The 21,673-nt window shown below is 43.5% G+C and overlaps 2 protein-coding genes across 4 annotated transcripts in view; one reads left to right on the forward strand and one right to left on the reverse strand.

Annotated features, from left to right (window-relative positions):
- Positions 1-1,140: 1,140 nt before the first annotated feature.
- HDDC2 (HD domain containing 2) lies at positions 1,141-11,180 on the forward strand. Its single transcript, XM_052781164.1, has 6 exons — positions 1,141-1,266; positions 1,726-1,847; positions 2,810-2,912; positions 5,924-5,992; positions 9,650-9,788; positions 11,044-11,180. Exons 1-6 carry the CDS (start codon positions 1,201-1,203, stop codon positions 11,136-11,138), a joined length of 594 nt encoding a protein of 197 aa, XP_052637124.1. The 5' UTR covers positions 1,141-1,200; the 3' UTR covers positions 11,139-11,180.
- A 1,767-nt stretch (positions 11,181-12,947) lies between these two features.
- The window catches only part of TPD52L1 (TPD52 like 1), a 61,522-nt gene continuing 52,796 nt past the window's right edge, over positions 12,948-21,673 (reverse strand). For all 3 annotated transcript variants that reach the window (XM_052781162.1, XM_052781161.1, XM_052781163.1), the window contains 3 exons: positions 21,087-21,125; positions 18,397-18,457; positions 12,948-14,768 (listed from right to left, as the gene is read on the reverse strand). In XM_052781162.1, coding sequence (XP_052637122.1) covers positions 14,637-14,768; positions 18,397-18,457; positions 21,087-21,125 — 232 coding nt within the window. In that variant the 3' untranslated portion in view covers positions 12,948-14,636. The remainder of the gene's footprint in view (positions 14,769-18,396; positions 18,458-21,086; positions 21,126-21,673) is intronic.

Here is a 21,673-nt window from a genome sequence, read left to right on the forward strand (position 1 = left end):
GAAATTTTTATTTTGGATGGTTTTGAGAGCTGTCAAGACAAAGCCGCAAGAGATGTGATTTACCTTCGGTGGGGAGGCTGGACTATGCAACACCCAGAGGTCCTTTCCTACCAACCTGTTTATGATTGTGCACAAATGTAAAGCTAATGACTTTCCTGCTCTGTGATTTTTGTTTATTGTGGGAAGATAGCCTTAAAATGGTCACCAAAATGTTGTCTGGGCTTTTATTATTGATTTGGGAATGTGTTTAAGTAGGCACATGAGCAAAAATAAAAATACTCTGCCATCTGTTGATATCTGGCCAAGTGCAGATGTTCTTTTCTGAAAACAGAGTATTTCGTTGCCACATTTAAACCGTTATCTGCTATTTCAGTTGGCAATATAAAAATAGCAAAGAAATGCAGTGCATTTTGAAAATCCACCAATTGTAAAGTAATTCAACGTGCTATTTATTCAGCTTGCGAAAGCGATGGAAGCGCCTGTAGCCAGACTCCAGGAGTCCCCAAAATAATTCAAAACTCTTGAGCGCAGCAACTCCGACATAACCACCCTCGCTTCTCTGAATAACGACATTAGCTTGCGCTATTTACTGTTGTTGTTGGTTGTTTTTTTTTTTTAAAGTATGCTAAAGGTCACCGCTGTGATCAGTTGTGAGTGAAGTATGACCTATTTCTGCCTTCCCCTCCCTCACACCTTCATCCTCCTCCCTTCTGCACCCCAGGAGAGGACACACAGCACCCATCTTCTCTTCCCTTCCCTTCTCTTCTCTTCTCTTCTCCTCTCCTTCTCCTTCCCCTCGCCACGGCGGCCATGCCGGGGAGCAGCCCGGCTCCTCTGGCCGTTTATCCTCGTTGCAATCCCGCCCTGCGCCGCTATAATTAACGCCCTGTTTGTGCTTAATTAAACCCTGAGGAGCCAGAGCTTTGGGAACGCGGTCGGGCCGTACAGCCGGCAACCCTGAGGGGCCAGAGCGCTGGGAATACCGGCGCCGGCAGCCGCCCCCTCACAGAGGCAGGCCCCGTTTCCCGCCCTTGGCCGGCAGGCCCCGTTTCCCGCCCTTGGCCAGCCGGCCCCTCAGCGGCAGCCGCGGTGCTCCGGGGCGGGCAGCGCCATGCCCGGCCGCTCCTCTTCCTTCCCCCGGCGCCTCCCAGAGCCGGCAGGAGGAAGGGGAAGAGGAGGAAGAGGAAGAGGAGGCGGTGGATGGCGGCGGGGGCGAGCGGCGGCGGCGGCCTGCTGCCCTTCCTGCGGCTGCTGGGGCAGCTGAAGGTGAACGCGGCGGGTGGCGGGAGGCGGGCTCGCCTCAGCGGGGCGGCGGGCCCGCTTGTGGGGCCGGGCGGCCGCGGAGAGCCTCCGGGGTGTGACTGGCGGCCCGCCGGGGCTGGGGCTGCGGCGGGGAGAGGTGGAGGCCGGCCGGGGGAAGGCAGGGCTGGGCAGGGGAGGCCCGGAGCTTCGGCGCGGGTAGCGTGAGGCTGAGGAGGGCGCCCGCCGGCTGCCGGTAGCGCGGGTGCGTTCTCCTTGCCTGTGAAGGGCAACGTAAAGGCATCTCCTCACAGCCTCGGGGCAGCCCCGGGGGTTGGGGCAGGTGTTTCCCGGAGGTATCGAAGCTGACCGGAGCATGGAGGTCGCGGTGGGGCAAAATGTCTACCGGCGTCTGTGGAGTGAGGTCCTTCAAAAAACCACCTCGGGCTTTAGCGGTTACGTTGCTGTGACGGTCTCCCCGCGCAGAGAGTACCGCGGACGGGATGGGTGTACAGGAACGTGGCGAAGCCGGAGAGCGTATCCGATCATATGTACAGGATGGCGATGATGGCTTTGGTGACCGAAGACAAAAGCCTTAACAAGGACAGGTGAGCCTGCCTCTGGTTATCCTGGCCGTATGTTAATGTCGTGGGAGAGCTGCAACCAAAATGCTTAAAGTAGCCGTCATCCTGAGGAAGAGCTTTTAAAACACACTGAAGGAGTTTGAAATCCTTTCCCCTCTTGTTTCCCCTCCGTCCCTTGGACAGGGTGTTGTTTACCCAGAGAGCTGACAGGGGCTAAACACCTTTATTGCTAAATTCCAGGTGCTGAGGCAAGTCGTTCATGCAGGGGCTCTGAGCTGGCCTTCTCTCAAGCCATAAGTAAGCAAGCTGAAGACACTCAGTTAAAACACAGTTTGAAGCAACAGGCAGCAAAGGCAAAGCCATACGCCATGTGGATTTTGACAGACTTACTTAGCACTCGGCAGCAGCGAGGAGCCTCAGAAATCATATAGTGTGGAAGAGAGAGAGCATCATTAGTGTTGAATGAGTTGTCAAGTCTAGTATGGGCTCATGCTTGCTTTGTCCCTTCAGGAGCTGATGAAAATAGTGAATGCTTTTTTCAGTACTCTGCTGCAGATTGACATAGCTACAGAGCAGTGATTGGTAGATTATATACTGAATTTGGTATGGCTCCAATCAGATTACCTTCTACCTGTTGCAGCATTAATGTGAAGTGTATAATGTAGTTAGTTATCACAAAATCTCTGAAAGCCAAGTATAAAAAAAGCGAAGCATGTTATTTTTGAATGCTATGCTTTCGTACAAACTGTATTTATGCTTGAATCTACATTTACAAGCAGCAATAGCTAGAAATCGGTGATTAAAATATCTAGGTGGAAACTACTTTCCTCAGCAAAGAAGTGAAAAATGTCATGTAACATTAAAAAAACAAAAAAGCCTGTAAAATATATGAAGGGGACAAATTATGCAGTCTCTTAGCTTTATGAATAACAAGATATAACTTAAAATGCTGAAAAACTAATTATTCTGTCCTTGCTTCTTGTCAGATGCATGCGATTAGCTTTGGTTCATGATATGGCTGAATGCATTGTTGGAGATATTGCTCCTGCAGATAATATCTCAAAAGAGGAGAAACACAGGAGAGAAGAGGTATGGACATAACGCGTGAAGCCACATCTGTGAAGCGTTCTGCTTGTTTTTAACGCTCTGGTGGTAGCGAAGAGATCCTCTAAGCAACCTAATACTGTCACTGACATTGGACAAGTATGCCACAAACAACTAAAGTTTTCAACTCATGATTTTTGTACATGTAATGTCATCAAGTACAAAGTTAGGAAGGAGAATCTTTGAAGTAATCTTCACATTGGCCATTTATTCGTGAACTAGCTGGATTTTTGGTAGCCTGAATTAGTCGTGTTGACCAGCCTTACCAAGAGGTGGGGAGCAGGTGCACTGAGAAGGGTGGATGACAGTTTGTGGTGGATTATCTGTGTGGTGCCAGATGCTGTGGTTCTGACAGAGATTTTATTTAAACTATCTGCACAGGACTCCAGACACAGGTGCACAGGTCATGAGTCTTTGAGTGCAGCGTGCCTAGAGTTATTTTATTTTTGGCCTTGTACATATCCAAAGTGTTGGTTTGTCATTTCTGGCTTGCTGCATTTGAAGACAATGTAAACCACTCCTCCAACCACAGCTAGAGGGCAGCGTGATGCCTCAGAAACTTTAGAGGCTACAATTAGCTCTTCAAAGACTGAAAAACGTTGCAGGGATTATTTCTCCCCCACCCACTTTTTTGCTTATCTGTTTAAAACTTGGGGTTATGGGGAGCTATGACTAACTCTAGGAGTAAGCTCTTTGCTAAAAAAGTGGAAAGTAAAGATCAAAGGGCTATTTATGATGAATTATCAATATGCTGCTTCTGCTGCAGAGTTCTCCTTTTTTTCCCCTTTGCTTTACAGCTGATGTTGAGCTGGTTCTGAAGTTTGCTGCTTGTGCAGTAAGTTTAATCAGCTGGTCTCACCAAGGTGAAGGCAGCAGAAAATGAACTTGATTTAAAAAAAAAAAAAAAGCTTGGGTTTTTCTTTGGGGTTGTTCGGGTTTTGGTGTTTTTTTGGTTTTTTTTGTCAGGTAGGTCATTTTGGCCTGCTAACCTTGAAATCTGATGAGCTGCAGAGCTGGAAGGAAGTAGGAAGGAATGAGACCTTGATGCTTCAGTGGTGGGGAGCAGCTGATTCAGTTCAGCCATATTGTGAAATGATACCCTGTATTTGAAGTGGAGAAATAATCATGGCACAAAATGTTTGTCTTGCCTGTGATGTTGATTGTTTTGGAAGCAGTTCTTAGTGTTACTAGGAGAACAGTAGAAATAGCACAGAAATGAGACTGATCAGCTGGGAGAGCACAAAGAGCATGCAGAACAATTTCTGCTTGCTGGTTACACCATCAGTTTGATACTGTGTTAAACCTTGTACCAAAATTTTTGTTGTTGAACAAATGGTATCTCAGTCTGGGAGCACTGTGTTTTATTGCTGCAGGGTGTTAAATGGATTTTTCTTCTCTGTTTTTCAGAACTGGAGATTTTTAAAGGCTTATGTTGTGTTGCCTGCCTGACAGTCAGTAGCTGTTCTCAGCCCTGCTAGAAATGTGCTTGTTGAGTGTTTGGGATGGGGCAGTTGCTTGTCAACATGAGGAGTTAGTATTTTGAAGCTGCTTTCATGAACTGCACCTGTAACCTATTAAGTTCAAATGTTGCCTCCACTAGTTAAATCTGGAAGGCAGAGCTGCTAATTGATGGTAGTTCTCTGTCATTTGGCTTGCCTGTTTTGCTCTGGGCTTCTTTTTTGACTCTTGAAGGTATTGGATGCACTTTCAGGTTGTTTTTCTTGTTTTAGACTAGTCCTCTAAGAATTTACTTAAGCAGCTCCCAGAAAAGTTTCTTCACTGAGTGGTCCTGTTTCTCTGGCAGATTTATGTACACATGCACTTTAGAATAGTTGTGGTGACCCTGGCTGGACACCAGGTGCCCACCAAAGCCAGTCTATCGCTCCCCTCCTCAGCTGGACAGGGGAGAGAAAATAGAAAAGGCTCGTGGGTCGAGATAAGGATAGGGAGAGATCACTCACCAATTACCGTCAAAGGCAAAACAGACTGGACTGTTTAATTTATTACCAATCAAATCAGAGTAGGATAATAAATAAAACCAAATCTCAAAACACCTCCCCCCCCCCCCCCCCCCCCTTCCCAGCTCAACTCCACTCCCAATTTTCTCTACCTCCTCCCCTCCAGCGGCGCAGGGGGATGGGGAATGGGGGTTGCCATCAGTTCCTCACATGTCGTCTCTGCCGCTCCTTCCTCCTCAGGGGGAGGACTCCTCACTCTTCCCCTGCTCCGGCGTGGGGTCCCTCCCACGGGAGACAGTCCTCCATGAACTTCTCCAACGTGAGTCCTTCCCACGGGCTGCAGTTCTTCACGAACTGCTCCAGCATGGGTCCCTTCCACGGGCTGCAGTCCTTCAGGCACAGACTGCTCCAGCGTGGGTCCCCCGCGGGGTCACAAGTCCTGCCAGAAAACCTGCTCCAGTGCGGGCTTCCCACGGGGTCACAGCCTCCTTTGGGCATCCCCCTGCTCCAGCGTGGGGTCCTCCCCGGGCTGCAGGTGGAGATCTGCTCCACCATGGACCTCCCTGGGCTGCAGGGGGACAGCCTGCCTCACCAGGGGAATCTCTGCTCCGGCGCCTGGACCATCTCCTCCCCTCCTTCTGCACTGACCTGGGGGTCTGCAGGGTTGGTTCTCTCACATGTTCTTACTCCTCTCTCCGGCTGCAGTTGCTGTTGCGCAGCAACTTTTCCCCTTAAATCTGTTCTCCCAGAGGCACTACCACCATCACTGATGGGCTCGGCCTTGGCCAGCGGCAGGTCCAACTTGGAGCCGGCTGGCATTGGCTCTGTCAGACATGGGGGAAGCTTCTGGCATCTTCTCATGGAAGCCACCCCGTAGGCCTCCCCACTAGCAAAACCACGCAAACCCAATACAATAATATACTGTGTAGTGTGTGTTTCTACAAATGTGGTAACAAGTAGTTAATTATTCAAAAAGAATAATGATAAAAATGTGCTTGCTCAAAAAATGGATAAATGGAAATGGCTTCTTTTTTTCAGGCAGCTATGCAACAACTGACCCAGCTTCTGTCAGAGGACCTCAGAAAAGAAATCTATGAACTCTGGGAAGTAAGCTTGCATTCTTTTAATACTTTGCTAAAATTCAGGGTGACTCATTGTCCTCTTCATGTTTACCTGTAAAACTGTCATCTCTTATTTTGACCTCAAGCAGGGTAGATTCATTTGCTTGGGAGATAAAGCTTAATGGTATGAGTCAAGGTTGCTTTGGAATCCTTTTCAAATAGAAAGCCCGAACTTTGGTAAAATAACCAGCTTCTGCCTTTGGCCTCTCACAGTTCCAGATGAACCTGTCCAGGGCTTGGTTTGTACAACTTACAGAAGGGTTTGTCCTCTACATCCAGCCTTCTGGGATATAAATCTGGTTTTTTACTACATTATCTCTTTTGTTCTGGCCATTTGCAGTTCATGATCATTTAATACAGGAAAAAATAACGGGAGCTGATGATGCTGTGGAGTATTTTCTGCTTTTTATACAAGTAATAATTTATGTGGCTTCCATTTCTTTATTATACAGCCCATTAGGCTAAAATACTTAGTAGTAACTTCTGGTTTAAACTGAAAAGTGGTGTACTGACACAGAACAGTGCTTTTCTACAAACAACAGATTGCTGGCTGCTCTTGGGTACCTTAAATGTTTGTATTGGAAAGTACTTTCTGTATTTGAAGGTGATGTAATTTTTTGATGTGAACTCTTGCTGTTAATTGATAAGATCTTTTATACTTGCAAACTAGGGATGATTAATTTCCAAACAATCCAAGTTTATAATTACAGTGCTTTATCTTCTGCTGGCATACAGTCACATGAGGACAAGTGCATCCATAATCTCTTGTTCACATGTTGTTGCAAACAAAGCATTATATGTTTCTGGGACTCTGTGGCCTCAAACTGTATTTTGTGGTGATATTCTCACTTTTCCACTTGGACTGTATTTAAATTCCAGTATTTGCAGCCAATTTCTGCCTTTTGTTACAGCACCCTGTTTGTTTGGGGTTTTCTTCGCGCTGTAGTTGTGTGGTGAAGCTGGCAATGGGTTTTCAGTGCTATAATTCAAAGTAAAGGGGGTAAACCAGCATAACCAGATCTGGGAAATAATGTGTGTGCATTTGTTTAGTGAGCACTGGTTCCTTCTCCCTTGGGAAACTGTTACAGTTGAGGAAAATGAGTTTTTGATAGATAAAATAAGTCCTGTAGGACTTTTTTTTTTTTTTTTTTGCATATTTTTTTTTCTTTGCCTCAGTCTGTTCCTCTGATTGTATAGGAGCTGGTTCAGTATGCAGTTAGTTCTTCTGCATGTTAGCTTTTTATCATTCTCATTAACCATAATTTAATATATGCACACTTTTGAGCATTTGTTCTTTGTTTCTACCTTCAGGATAATTTATTGGCATTGAGTCTCCAATGCAGCCGTATGAGTGTAACCCACATAGCAGCAAGTGTAACCTAAAAATCTAATATTCACATGTAGTCCCTTTAGTCTTATTTTAAGTGGAACAACTAGGTGCTTCTTAAAGACAAAAAAAAGGGGGGGGGAGGCAGAAAATAAGAAGCCTCTGATCACTTGTTGTGATACTCTGCTCTCAGCTAGCCAGAGGCATTTCCCTCTGATTTCTTTTTGTGAGTGAAGGAAGTTATGGCCCAGAGGTGAACAGGGGCTGGGACAAAATCTGTTGACACTCTTAGCGAGTCCTTCCCGCACTGCTCTGCCCTTGCTTCTGCCCCTCTTTCACTCTCAGCCTCACAAGGGCTGTTGCTTCGGACTGTATTGGTGGACACTCTGCAAGTGTAGTGTAGGGGAGAAGGGTAGCAGAAAGATGACTCCAATGTATTTTCACTTTATAACTTAATCCAGAATACCTTTGAAAAAACATTACAGTAAATGAGTCAGCATACTTCAGCTCTGTCCTGCTTTTTTATTTTCAAGAGCAAAAGTACAGGAGTTGTTTTTAAAAGCCAGACTGTGGTGTTTGAGAGACCAGTTTTTCCAAAGTATACTGTTATTTCACACTCTTAAACACCTGCGGGGAGGAAACAGTAAGTGATTATTTCAGCACTGTGCACAGTTGCACATACAATAGCTGATGTTTCTTGAGGTTAATGTGAGCTGAGGTATGAATAAGATCTGGTGGGTTGTATGGCACAAAGAGATTGGTAACATTGATAATCCCAATTATTTGCTGGAGGTGGGACAAACCTTTACAAGCAAACAGCCATAGTTCTCCTTGTCCTGAAATTCTTTGTAATGCTGCCAAGAGTTTGTTCTCTTCGGTGGCCAAAAAAAAAAAAGAGTAGAAATAAATAGATTTAAGAAAGTAAGAAGTAGTATTTAAACAATTTAAAGATGAGGCAAAGCGCAAATTGAAATGAGGAAAGGAAGGTAAAAATGTTGAAATTGATTACTAAAATAATGATCAAAATGTAATTGAAAATTCAAAGCATTGTTCAAATAGAGTAGTATATGAATCAATCATGGCTATCAAAATCTGGATTTCTGACTTTCAAAGGTAAAGCATTAAGCATAAGAACAAACGGGCTCCTAATATTATGTCAGACAATGAAATGACCGTGACACTTATCTGAGCATCACTGTGCTGGAGTTACAACGCAGGATCTTGCCACTGTGAATGACACCCACACCCACAGTTGTCGTCTTAAGGTGCTGAAAGAGATGCCATGTTCTTTGTTCAGCAGGAAAAACTCTTCCTGCACTTGAGCTGCTCTCATCTGCAGAACTGCTGTGTGTTGTGGGTTGTGTGGATCTGAAAGCACAGATGGGCCTGGTGTGTACTTAAGCCTCTGGACTAATTATCGGTGATGATGATGATGGATGGGGTCAGACCTGCCAAGGGTATCAAGGTGATGGTAACCTGCACAGAAAGAAGCCTTTTTCTGTGGTTGGTTTTGGAAGTCAGAAGAAGACCAGCTGGTGAGACATCAAATACAGTGCAGTAGATTTAGAAAAGAGAAAATGAAACGTCAAAGCCATTGGCAGCCATCACTGGAAGCAAATGACAGCAAAATTGTTCAAGTTGACTAGAAATGTGAACGACTCACAAATACATACTAGTGATGACTGGAGAGAGGGAAAAGATAGAAGAGAGATTAAAGGACTTAAAGTCTGGAGGGGAGGAAACCCCATAACGACTCCCCTCCCTATCTCCTAGGGGAGACATAAAGACATAAGCAGCTCAGACAGCTTAGACCAAAGAGATTAAGAAGGAGTGACAGGAGAAATGTAAAGAACAACTCCTTATAAAAACAGCAAGTGATGGAGAAAAGTACAAAATAGGTCTTAAAAAATAGGTAATGGTAGTGCATAGGCACACACCGTGGTAATTCATAGCCTTAGCCAGGCCTGAAAAGACCTTTATATAAAAAATGTTGTTAAATAGAACCTATTATTTAACTTGTATATCATGTAGGGTTGTCTCCGTATCATCCCTGATTCAGCCAAAACACTTCATATGTTTAGAGTATGCAAAAGAATTGTGTTCTTAGGTCCCATTACATTTAATAGAAATTTGGCACGCACTTATTTCAAGTGTTTTGCTGAATATCAGTCTGAAAAAGAGAGTGAAAGACGTAACTGTCATGAATATTTATGGAGTGGCTTGTACTAATGGAGAAAATTCTAGATACAGAATGAGCTTCTAATACTGTGTTTCAGAACAACAAAATTTTTTTCTTATAAATGCAAATCTGTTCAGGAATATGAAAACCAGTGTACTGCAGAAGCCAAGTTTGTAAAACAGTTGGATCAGTGCGAGATGATACTGCAAGCATTTGAGTACGAAGAGTTGGAAAACACACCTGGCAGACTGCAGGATTTTTACGATTCAACTGCTGGTATGACATTTGGGCTTTTTTTTTTTTTTTTCTTCTTCCATAAATGAAATGAAATAAACAAATTGCCTTTTTTCTGATAGACATCCAGAGCAAGTGAGAACTAGTTATTTTACTCATTGCTGAAGTACCCTAAATATTTTTGGGGAAACTTACTGCAGTGTGAAAATACCTTACATTTATCTGTAGGTATTGAACCTGAATTTCATTATGCCAAATTCCTTTTACATCACTTCTTACCTTGAGAGGCCCAGCTTTCGTTACACTTGCATGTGTTTAAGGATCTCCCTGTAACTTCAGAGGGGGTATAAAGGAGACTTCAGTCTTTGCTGATGCTCTGACAACAGCTTGTTTCTACTTTGTTAGGGTTTAATGAACCAGAAAAGTAGAATTAATGAACCAGAAAAGTAGAATTTATTATTCCTACATGAGCTGTGGTCTTGTGTGACCTGCCCAAGGTACATGTGAGAACCAGCTCAGTGAAATGTTTTAGGTGCAATTGTGTTACTTTTTATTCTATCCACTGCTTTTCATCCTTTCCAAAATAAATTGATAGTTAAAAGGAAAAATAGGTAAAATAATAGTCTTTTTATTATTTTTAGCAAGGGAGTTGAACACCAGAAAGGGACTGTGACTCCAAGTCATCCTGTCCTGGGAAAAAACTAGGGACAGACAAACTTGGGGAGAGGACCAGCAATCACCAGACACAGTCCCTGACAATTCTCATTTATACCTCCGTGACACCTCAGGGAAATAATAAGTTCTCTGAAAAATGCAATAATTTGATTAGGGGAGGAAGGGGGGGGGGTGGAGAAAATGAAGTATTCCAGCTTTGTTGATGTTGTCTTATTTGACATCTTTGCCCTCCTACCAGAATTCAGTGACTTAAACTGAGCTGGTGTCTCAGTAGAGCCTACAGCCTATACACCAAGTGCACCTGTAATTGGGGTGGTTTCCTGTAGCAGGCTACATAGTATGGGATTATCTTGGTCAGAGTACATCCCTTTTTCTGCTCTAAAGTGTCTTAAAAGAGCACAAAATACTTTTTATAACTTTTGGGGGAAGAATGGCTGTAACTAGTCTTGTAGTTATTCTGCAGTTGGATTAAACTGGGAGTACTCTCCTTCTTAAAAGAATAACTTGACATTTATTCTGAGCCTAAAGTGACATCACTGCTAAGAAGGTTTCACTGCCAACCTTTCACACATAAGAAAATGAGAGCATTTTTAATTAACTTTCCCTTTCTTTTGCTTTGCAGGAAAGTTTGTTCACCCAGAAATACTCCAGCTTGTGTCTTCGATTAACACAGAAAGGAATAAAAAATTAGCTGCTACATCTCATCCACACTCCTGAGGTGTTCCTAAACACTGTAGCTATAATAAATACTTTGGTTTACATTCTGTGCATTATTTTTCCTGCCATAACATCACTAATTCTGCCAGCAGATTTTTTTCTGTGCATTCACTGCTGAGAATCCCAGGACCACTTGGCTAGGAGCAGGTAGGATAGTTACCTCCCAGATCAGAGGTTGTGTCAAGGACCAAATATTTAGAATTAGCTTGTTTGTGTTTTCCTTTTTTTAATCAGCCTCTGATTGATGCAGTCTCAGTTACAAATAAATTCTCCACCGTTCACGTGTTGTATCAGGGAATGGTGCTGACATCGCTGTAAAGCTGGTATTCCTGACTCCCCATCACCCCAATTTTACAGACTCTTGCACAGGTAGTTGGTGATCACAGAATAGCTGAGGTTGGGAGGGTCCTTTGGAGCTTGTGCAGTCTAATGCAAAAGCCTGTACGGCCACACGAAGCTGGCTGACCCTCGTTCGGGCTGCTACAGATTCTGCTGTAGATGACAGGTTTTAGCAGAAGTAATGATGCTAATGTAAAAGTACAGTATGGTTGTCATCAAGTAAAGCTGTAGTGCTGGTAAATGCCATAGCGAGGCCAGTGTCTGCACTACTAACTGTTGTGTCGTCTGCAGCTGGAGATGAGGGTGATGTCACAGCTGCTGCATAATGAAAGTTTGCACCTGGAAAAACTGCATGGTAGAGACTTGGAGCTAGCTCCTCTGTCTTCGGCCTCAGGGCAAGTGAGGCAGCATAAAACTAAATTCAATTGTCATCCCCTTTAGAGGTAGGTAATTTAGCGGAGCGCACTGTGACTCAGGAAACGTCTCCTTCACGCAAACCTTGAGCCTGCCGAAGCTCGCACTGTGTTCTGCGGCTGGTGCCTTTGCGAGCTCTTGCCTTAGCGGCTGGCTGAGCGCACAAAATCCACAGAGCACGTTGGTCCAGCTGAGAGGTGGGATGCCTGCTCTGCTCAGGGAACGCCGCAAGGCAGCAGTTGTGCCCTGTGGCGACCCTGGAAGAACAAGCTGTGCTTTACTGAGCAATAGGAAACTCTAATTACTGGTTATTGGCAGCTGATGATTGTCATACTGCAAGGGTGATGGAGTGGGGACCGCTTGGCTTGCTTCAGCATTTTTATTCCGCCGAGATGCATACAAACCACAGTCTCCGTTAGTTTGCATCGAGTGCCAAGCATGAAGGAGCTACAGTACAGCTGCAGTGGAAGATGGAACTGAGAACATTCCTGACAAACAAGAAGAGTTGCCTTCAAGAGCTGTTTGACAGAAACACACGCAGCGCAAGCGCTACCCCAGCAGGAACACTCGGTTCCTCCAACGCAGCAGGAGGCTGTACTGGCTGGCAATGCGCCATTCTGCGGGGGGGCCGGGGGACCCCCGTCAGCAGTGCAATGGTGCAATAAAGGTAAATAAATCCTAGCCTGGGAAACAGAGACATGGTTTGAGTGTGCGTTGCGTGGGGTTTGGTTTTGTTTAAAGAAAGCCAGCAGGTGCTTTGTGTAAAACTGCATTCCTTTCCACTCACTGCAACTGCAGGTCAATAGTTTTGGACCTAGAAGATGTTTTCTGCCACACATTTCACTTCTACTGAACTTGGTTCAATTATGTTTCTCCTTCGAATCTCAAAATTTTCAAAACCTGGGCCACAGATTTCCATGGGGAATTTCAGGTCCAGAAGGAACCGAACAGGTTTTAAAAACTGTAGGAATGGCAGATTATGTTCTTGCCATTTACTTTGATCCTCTGCTGTGACATACCAAGGCTTAGAGATGCACAGTAATACCCATCACAAAGTACAAAAGAGTAAGAGAGAAATTTAATAAGAATATCAATAACTTAATTTACACAAACTAAGTTGACCATTAATATCTTCATTTAAATAAATTCACATTTATGCACAAATCCACATAAAACAAGCTAGCAAACCGTCACAGGAAAACTGTACTAAAAAAAGCTAATTAGATTTGCTTCCATGCTAAAAATCACACTAAAGAGGCATTTGATATAAATGTCCAAAGTTAACTTCTGTCCAGTAGAACATTACGAAAGTACTTCCAACTTCGTAAAAACTATAACAAAAGCCACACAGGAAAAAAAAATCACTTAAAGCCAAGTTTTCTGACAAGATTTTAAGCAGTCTGTAATGTCAAACTCACTAACGCTGATTCAAAGCTTTGGCTTATGCTCAAAAAATGCATCCATTTTGAAAGTAGCCAGACTGTTTTCCATCTTGTTTATACTTGACTGATAAAAGTTGTGCTCACCTCAGTCTGGTGAACTGAGTAATGCAACATGCAGACTGACAAGTGCTCACTAGACAGCAAGATAGTGTCACAAGTGTGCTGCTCTTTTTTCTTTCACAAAATGTTACAAGGATGCAAGAGAACATGCTGAATCAAAGCTGAGAGATGACTGGCTCCTGGTGATTAAGCAGACAGATATAATGTGGTTGGGGGAATTATGTCCTGGAGTGAAGCACAACAAAATTTGACAGAAGTGAAGTACCTACTCATCCTGTGTATTGTAACATAACAGGGTTTATGCGAGCAGCTCTGAAATGCAGACTGAAGGCATGGGCTCTCTGACCTGTGGCACATCTGGAGCCAATTGTTGGGTTTGTATTCTTTCACTTAAGGCTGTATCATGCCTGAAGCTCATTAAATATACCTTCTCTTTTTTTTGAGGGGAAAATACGGAGGCAAAAATATTAGAGCTTCCCTCCGCTCCACTTCCTTTTGTAATTAACTTCTACCATCAAGTCTTACCAAACCACAGAGAGCAAGCAATGGAACATATTTTTAAACTGAAGCTTTTCCAGCTACAATGATCATCTTAAATCAGCAGTTGTGATCAGTTCAGTTTCTATATGAATAACTGGGTGTCTCTTCCTGTCCTCCTTAACTGCTGACTAATGGGCAGAGGGCAATGCCAGACTGTACCAGCGAAGGAGAAAAACCTTTTTGTGACAATAAGTGATTTTAATTCCGCTAGGAAATAGATCGTGTACAGACACTCCTGAGCAAAGGGCACCTGGTATGGCTGGTAGACAGCTGGTATATGGACTATTGCTGGCAGTAGCAATCTTTGCACAGCTCTAGGTCCATCTGTCTGCTGTGGCACTGAGAGGGGAGTTGGAAACCCAACAGATGATAGAAAACAGTAAACTAAAAGAAATAAGAAACAGAGACTTGGAGATTGTTGGAGGGAAGGTACGTGAAAATGAAAACTGTTTTGGTCACTTAACATAGAATTTAGAGCATTATAAGTCATATAAGGGGTTTCTATGATGTACAAAGTACCTGATGATAAAACGGCCCATCCAACACACACAGAGGACACGTTTCTCCAGCACAAGGCCAGGGAGGCAATTTTCCAAAGCTGACAAAACCTTGTTGCACAAGTTGGGTGGCGAGGCAGGTCTAAAAATCCCTGGCTGGGCAAGTCTCTGAGGAGAGGTGTGTGAGGCTCGGGAAGGCCTGCGGTCTAACACTGCAGCTCTTCTTCACTCTCAGGGAGGCGGGTGCCAGCAAGAGAGCTCTGAGCGCTGGCATGGGCTGTAGAGCTGAGAACTTCTTCAAAACTGCCCCCGGTGTGGCTTGTCCCACCAACCTTGGTCTGAAAGAAGGCAAACAAAGAGAACAGCAAGTTCCTCTGCTCACACTGTGTAGCAAGTCCCATTTGCATTCCACGCCGTGGCCATGGAGGGCTGGGAACTGTTCGAAGCAGGCAGAGAACACGTGGGGTTGGGTTTTTCTTAGAACGAAAGCTATAAAAACAGTCAAATAAAGCAGCCCCTTTCCTCCCCTATATCTAAACTTCCAGGCTGCAATCATAACATCTGCCAGTGGCATTTTTCATACACTTAAAGGAACCAGTCCCTAAGCAGATCCCAGGCAGGATCCTAAATCCTACCAGTAAACTTAGTGCAGTTCTTTACATGTAGAGTAGCTCCCACTGGTTTCACTGTTTTCTCTGGTTCTACACAGGCTGAGTAAGAGATGGGTATTAAAATGAACTGGTTCATTTGCTGAGTGAAGTGGCCCATTGGCCAGCAATGATAACACAGCTGCTCTCAAAATACATAAACCGTACTGGGATTTTGGACAGTAGAAGGAATATAGTAACCAAAGAACAAAACCAGCAGCTTCTCTCCCTTTAGGTACTTGTAGCTATCTAGATACTGATATATAAAACTGCCCACAGCACTTTCCTGGGTGGGGGGCAGGGGGAGATATCAAATTGCATCAATGAAACCTATGACAACGTGCTCACAGGTCACCTACTTTGAAAATGCTTGTTTGCTGTATTTGTAAATATAAGTATTAAAAATAAAACCCAACATGACTAGATCTATGAAATAGTTTTCATAACAAAGACAGAGCTTTATCTAAAAATTTGGAAATGGTCAAGACTAAGTGATGAAGAGACAAAGCTGTTTTGACTGGGTTGTCTTGGTAAGACAACGTTCTTTTACGGCTTGGCTTGCCGATATGCCCACTCGAAGTTGATTCAAGCCCGAAAATAGGACAAAATGTTTTACTCCATCCTAGAACAGCAGCAGGACTTAAAGACAAGCCGGCATTTTTTCCAGCCTGTCAGCCACTGAATGCTTAAGGAAGATTATTTTAATTAAATGAATTTTGTGTCCTAAGTTTCCAAAGGGTTAATCCTATGTAATCCTTTGTTTCATCAGCTAGCACAGGAGCTTGCCTAGCTTGAGAGTTCAATAAAACAAGGTAGCAGTAGGCTTGATAGTTGCTCTGACAGTTTGAGTCACAGTTATTAGAAGTTCCCATCTCGAGAGGTATCTGTATCCAGTCTAGTGGGCTGTGCTGACTTTCAGAAAGTTATCGGTCCATCACTCATTTTTGCCAACCGCAATACAAAATACATATATTGTTAAATGCTGGTAGGCCTGAACTTGCAGTGAAAAAGCAGCCACTGCCTAGTAAAGAAATGAAAGAAGGAAAGAGAATACAGACAAAAAATATTTCAGAAAATGTCAGTGGGTTTGCCACTGAAGATGGACAATGAAGGTTTCACGGGATGTGGAAGATGACTTTAGACTCAAGACTTCTTGTTTTGTCCTGCTTAACTAAAGATTCCTTAAAGGATGATGTAAAGGCACCCTGAACACATCATAGGCTAAGAGCTGGCGTGACAAATAGTCTCCTCTAGAAGAACGCCTTTGCTTAATCAGGAAAACAAGATCAGGCTCCTCAAGCAGATCACAGTGAGAAGAAATGGTCTTCAGAGCTGTGCAGTTTGAATTGATTTTTCCTCTTTCTGAATGGCACACTGAGGTGACTGGAAACAGACACCCCACCCCTGATGCAGAAAGGACATCACTCACGTTTGTCCTTTAGTCCTCAAAGCAAAGCAAAAGGCTTTAAGATGTCCCTTTCACAGGCTGGCTGTAAGTGTAGGAGGAATGGATTTGTGGAGTCTAGTCTAGAAGCAACTTGGGAGCTAGAACTACTACTAAAAGCCCTGAGAGTAGGTTTAGCAACTGAATGACTAAATGGGTACAAAAGGTGCTGCACTTCTCCGGTGTAGTTTCTTTTAACTTGTGAGTAGTGAAAAATGAAAAAAAAAAAAAAAAAAAAAATCCATTTCAGGCCTCACATGTTCCAATGAGCTGCATCCCTCACCTAAATGGGTAGAAGGAACATAAAGAAATAAGCAAGCGATACGCTTGACTGCAACAGACAGGAATTCAGACCTTCCAAGCTGATGCACCCCACTGCATGAACGATTTCTCCTACAGTGAGGTCGAGTATAAAAAGCATTTGCAGCTAAGGTGAAACGAATGCATATGAAAGTGCATACAGGCACCGAGCTGAGGCTCTGGAGGTCTGTGTTCTGTTCTGGCTCCTTGGGATGCTTCTAGTCTTCCCTGGGATGCTGCCTCCCACCTGTGAAACAGAGATGACGCTTCCTTCTCTGACACAGTGCAATGGCGATGACGTTAACCCTACAATATCATGACTTAAAGTTGCCAGAACAGCCTACCACTAAATAAATGTGAACGCTCAAAATCTGAAAATGATAGAGCAACTCTGCATTCTTTGATGGACATACTTATTTAGAAACATAAAAATACATCAAGCTCTCTACTGCTTACTTTCCTCAGACACTGACTGGAAAATTTTATGTGCTGTACGATTTCACAGTGGCATGGCAAAGACAGAGCTTCCCTGTGCACCTGCTGCTTCAGTTCTAGCTGTAATTTGCATTTTCTGTAAGAAGGAATGTCCTTCTGTCCCAAGTGGAAGGCCATTTTCTTGCCTTTTTAATCCTTGACAAGTTGTAATGCCCTTTGATGTTAACCTAGTATTTTCAGTTCCCTGTAAAATGAGGGGTGAACAATTTGGCCCTTGTCCACTGACAGACTGTACTTGGAATATGTTGGACCCTTTCTATCGCAGCAAAGTAAAATGCCTTTTTATGAGCAAGCTTGAGTTTATCTGATGAATAAGAACCATTAGGAGACAAACCCTCTTGTTCCCCCCCTTGAATGTGCCTTAGCATGCAGCAAAGATTAGCTCACTGCAAATTTGCCATGCTCTGTCCTGCTGAATAAGAGCCTTAACAAGTGCTGTTAGTGATAACCGGTAACTTTGCCATCAGATCTCACAGCAAATTGGTCTATACAGTTCTGAAATTTTAAATCCAGACAAAACATTGAAATGAAACACACCTGCATTAAAGAAAGATGAGCTCAGTGCTAAGAGCCACACAGGTAGTGTGAATCGCACCCGAGTTACACGACAGCTCTCACCAGCTGAGTAAGGGGCACTTGGCGTGTACATCTCAGCTCAGGGATGAAGTTCACTCCGCAGGCACGTGGCTGCGTCTGGCAGGGCACAGCGCAAAGCTCATGAGGCCACACTGCTTTCAAAATCTGACCTTGCATCTCCACATGGCTCTGCCTTGCCCAGCATCATCAACCATGGCCACACCTTAAGAGATGTCTCTGCTTTCCCTTTTCGTATGGCTGTATTTTTGGCATTTCTGAGACCATTTGTTTACTCCGGCAGACAACAGAAGTAATTTCTTACGAACGAAGCAGAGAAAGACTGTTTCTCTGCATACTGCCTTCATTTTCCATTAGTGCTTTTGCAGTTCCATGAAATTCTTGATGGAACGGCGAATTCAACCCATCTCCTGTACAAATGATAGGGACAACTAAGCTGTTACACTTTAACAAGCACACCCATGTAACTCGGACTCTAATCTCTACCTTAAGGCTTGTGACAGTGGTCTCAACCTTCTCCTCAAACGATTTGAATGTTGGAGAATTCCTAGGAGAAAAAGAAAGTTGAAGGAAAGAAGAAGAGTCAGTTGCAAACGTAATGGGGTAACTCCACAATTTGATCAGCTCTTACCAGGCAACAACATTAGGACAGAATGAAGGCTGGCTGGCGGCACAGGGCTGTGGACTGATAGGGTATGAACAGTCACTTGTGCTCTGTCAGTCAAATCCAATTACAGTAATTGAATGAGTATTTTTTTAGCTACAAATTTGCAAAAGCAGAACCTGCCTAGTAATTGAAACCAGTGACGGGCCTGCCTACCCTCTGATTCATTTATCGTGTTCTCAGAAGAACAACCAGAGAATGCTGGCTGTAGTGCTGCATTTCTATGGTGTTATCCATGTGTGGTGTCGCTGTAAAGAAATTAACATTTTTTTCAGCTGATGAGCAAGTTTATAATCTACATAATTAAAAAGATGACAGTTTAATGTCCTGAGGCTAGGATGGAGGAGATTAGAACTACATAGGAAGTGGGTCCCAAATGCCTTTGAGGAATCCTGACCCCCAATCCAGGATTTTGTGACCACAGGTGTGTATCCTGCTGCTTTCAAAGACAAAGACTTTAGGACGACTTATGTTCCATGGGTGCCCCTCTGACAAAGCTAAGCTTTTCTCTGCCTTTCACTCCCCGTAGAACAGAACACGACACTGTTTTTGGGAAAACAAACATATCTTAATAGAATTTTTTAAAAAGACAACAGCTGTGATTTTCCTTCTTAAAGCAAATTACATATTTGGTTTGCTGGCTTGCCTGACAACCTTGTTCATTCATTCTTTTTCTTTCTTCAAAACTTGAAACGCAGCTTCTGTCTCATTTTAAATGCATTCAGTTTTTTACATTTCTTCCTGCAAACAGAACATACTGACTACAACTAGTATCTGCCACGTAGTATTATGAATATAATGCATATGCTGTTTTAACGTGACAGTACGGTTCCCCATAGAGATCTGTACTCAAGTTGCCCCTCAGCTGCTTAGATGGATGTTGCTTCTCCCCGTTTTGCAGCAGCCTCCCCACTGCTGATAATCCCTCTCCCATGTAGAGAGGGATTCTACATGCTAGAAACAGTCAAGCTGGAGTGAGTACAAAAGCTTGTCTCCTCCTTCAGCAGTTCAGCCAGCACAAAGGACCTGGGCAAATCTACAGCGGGGACCTTCTTCTGGTTCTCTGCTCCTTGCTTGACAACTGAGAGCTCAATTATAGCATACTTTGTGCTTCACTATTAGTGAAGACTCTGCAGCTCAGAAACTGTTGTCCAGCAGGGTTCCTCTTGTATTTTCTTTACCATAAGAAACAAAGCGGGGACAGGATCTCTCTAAGCCCAGTGCAGTATAATGAAGCAGTTACTTAATAGTGTTTAGTTCTTCAGCTTTTCTTCACCTGTCTATTGTGGTATATCCAGAAAGAGATTATAGGAACTACTAGCACTGAAAGCGCAGTGGTAACTACTAACAACATGGCCAACAGAATAGACTAAAAACACTACATCCGTTTGTTCATACATGAAATAAAACATAACAGTGACCTTTAACCGTAATGGAAGGTACCCTAACAGTGGAACAGTGAGGCAGAACCACTTTACCCCCGCAGGTGCCCATGCCTCTGTGTCATCCACGGGGAAAAGCAAACACATGCAGGAGCCTGCGCTTCATTTTGCAAAGCGATGAAGCCAATGGCTGCTAAAACTTTAGTTTTGCAGTTCATCGTCTTTGCACATCCTTTGAACTTACCAGGAGCATGATGATGGCCTCTATTTCTGCAAATACATTTACATCACATCCCTCATCAGACTAAGTTAAACTGACCCTAATTTAAGGAAAGGGCAAACAGAAGCCAGTTGGAAAAATAATGCAGATTTACTTTTGGTTTCTGTTAAATAGGTGACAAACTTTTCATAGGGCAAGAAGGGTCAAAAGGAGAGAGAAACTGAGTTTTATGACTGACATTTGACCCGTAGGTCACACTGGTGAATGCTTGCCTTAAACTATCCACTTGCTGAAGTTGAATGACTTAGCATCTATCATATAGTTAGGAGATTTGTTTTCCACACATGCTTGGCAGGGAGTGGGGATATTCATGTATTTAGAGGCTAAGGGGGTAAAAAGAAAGCTGAATCCTAATTTTATTGAAAATAGACAGAGCTTTGCTTGAACAGACATCAATATTTGGCTGCAGTCAAGTAAAGCATGATTATAGCCATTAAAATATGAAAGCACTTATATAAAATCTCTCCATAGGAGCACGATCCAAAGCCTGCTGGAGTGGAAAGCAACTCTGACATTAATGGGCTTTGGATGATGTTCTAGAGACAGCAAAACAAGTGAATTTCAGATTCAGTAATACAAAGCTGGTAACAATCAACCACCCAAATACATCTCAGAACTGCTTCATTTACTCAAATGCTTGTACAAGAGATTAAACAGTTAATACAATTAAAAGGAAAAAACCCACAGATGGCCTCTCCTGCAGCCCTTATCTACATGAATAACCTTAATTGATTGAAGTGGGACTATTCATCCAACTGAAAACTGCAGGATCAGGATCAAAGTGTGCAAATCCCCCCTCATTACACTGTTGAACATCACCATAGCAAACAGAATATGGGTAGCATATTACCTCATCGCAGGCATGCTTATGGAATGGCGAATAGAGTAACTGTGGGATGAAAGCAAAAGATAAGGTAAAAAAGCTGTAAAATCCAGTTTGCAACATGATTACAACATACCATTTTTATTTTTTTAACTTAACTTTCAAAATATATATACCTATTTTCAAGAGTGCTGGTACTCTTCCTCTCCTGATGGCAACAGCTTGTCAAACTCACCTGTGAATTCCAGCTCACTTTCAGCACCGAAGACCTTACCACCACATTCTCGTGTCAACCAATCAGCCATTTAATAGGGCTCAAAAGAACGATGCAGAACAGTTCCTGGCAATATCCATTTAAATGATGCAGACCCCTGCTATCTACAGAGACACGCAACATGTGACAGAGGAACAGAGAGCCACCTCTGTGTTCTGCAGTGACAGACGACCAGCTCTGTGTTGGGTGAGTACAGAACACCTCGGGTTTGTGAACATAAACGGAGCCGGTTCAAGGCAGTAGGATAAGCAGGCGATTACCTTTGTTGCATGTACAACGTACACAGTTCAAATAGCCGGCTCCCAACTTCTATAGGCTCCTGCACAACAGGCTCCCTGAA

Source organism: Harpia harpyja, chromosome 3 (genome assembly GCF_026419915.1).
Source record: "Harpia harpyja isolate bHarHar1 chromosome 3, bHarHar1 primary haplotype, whole genome shotgun sequence".
Classification (NCBI taxonomy): domain Eukaryota; kingdom Metazoa; phylum Chordata; class Aves; order Accipitriformes; family Accipitridae; genus Harpia; species Harpia harpyja.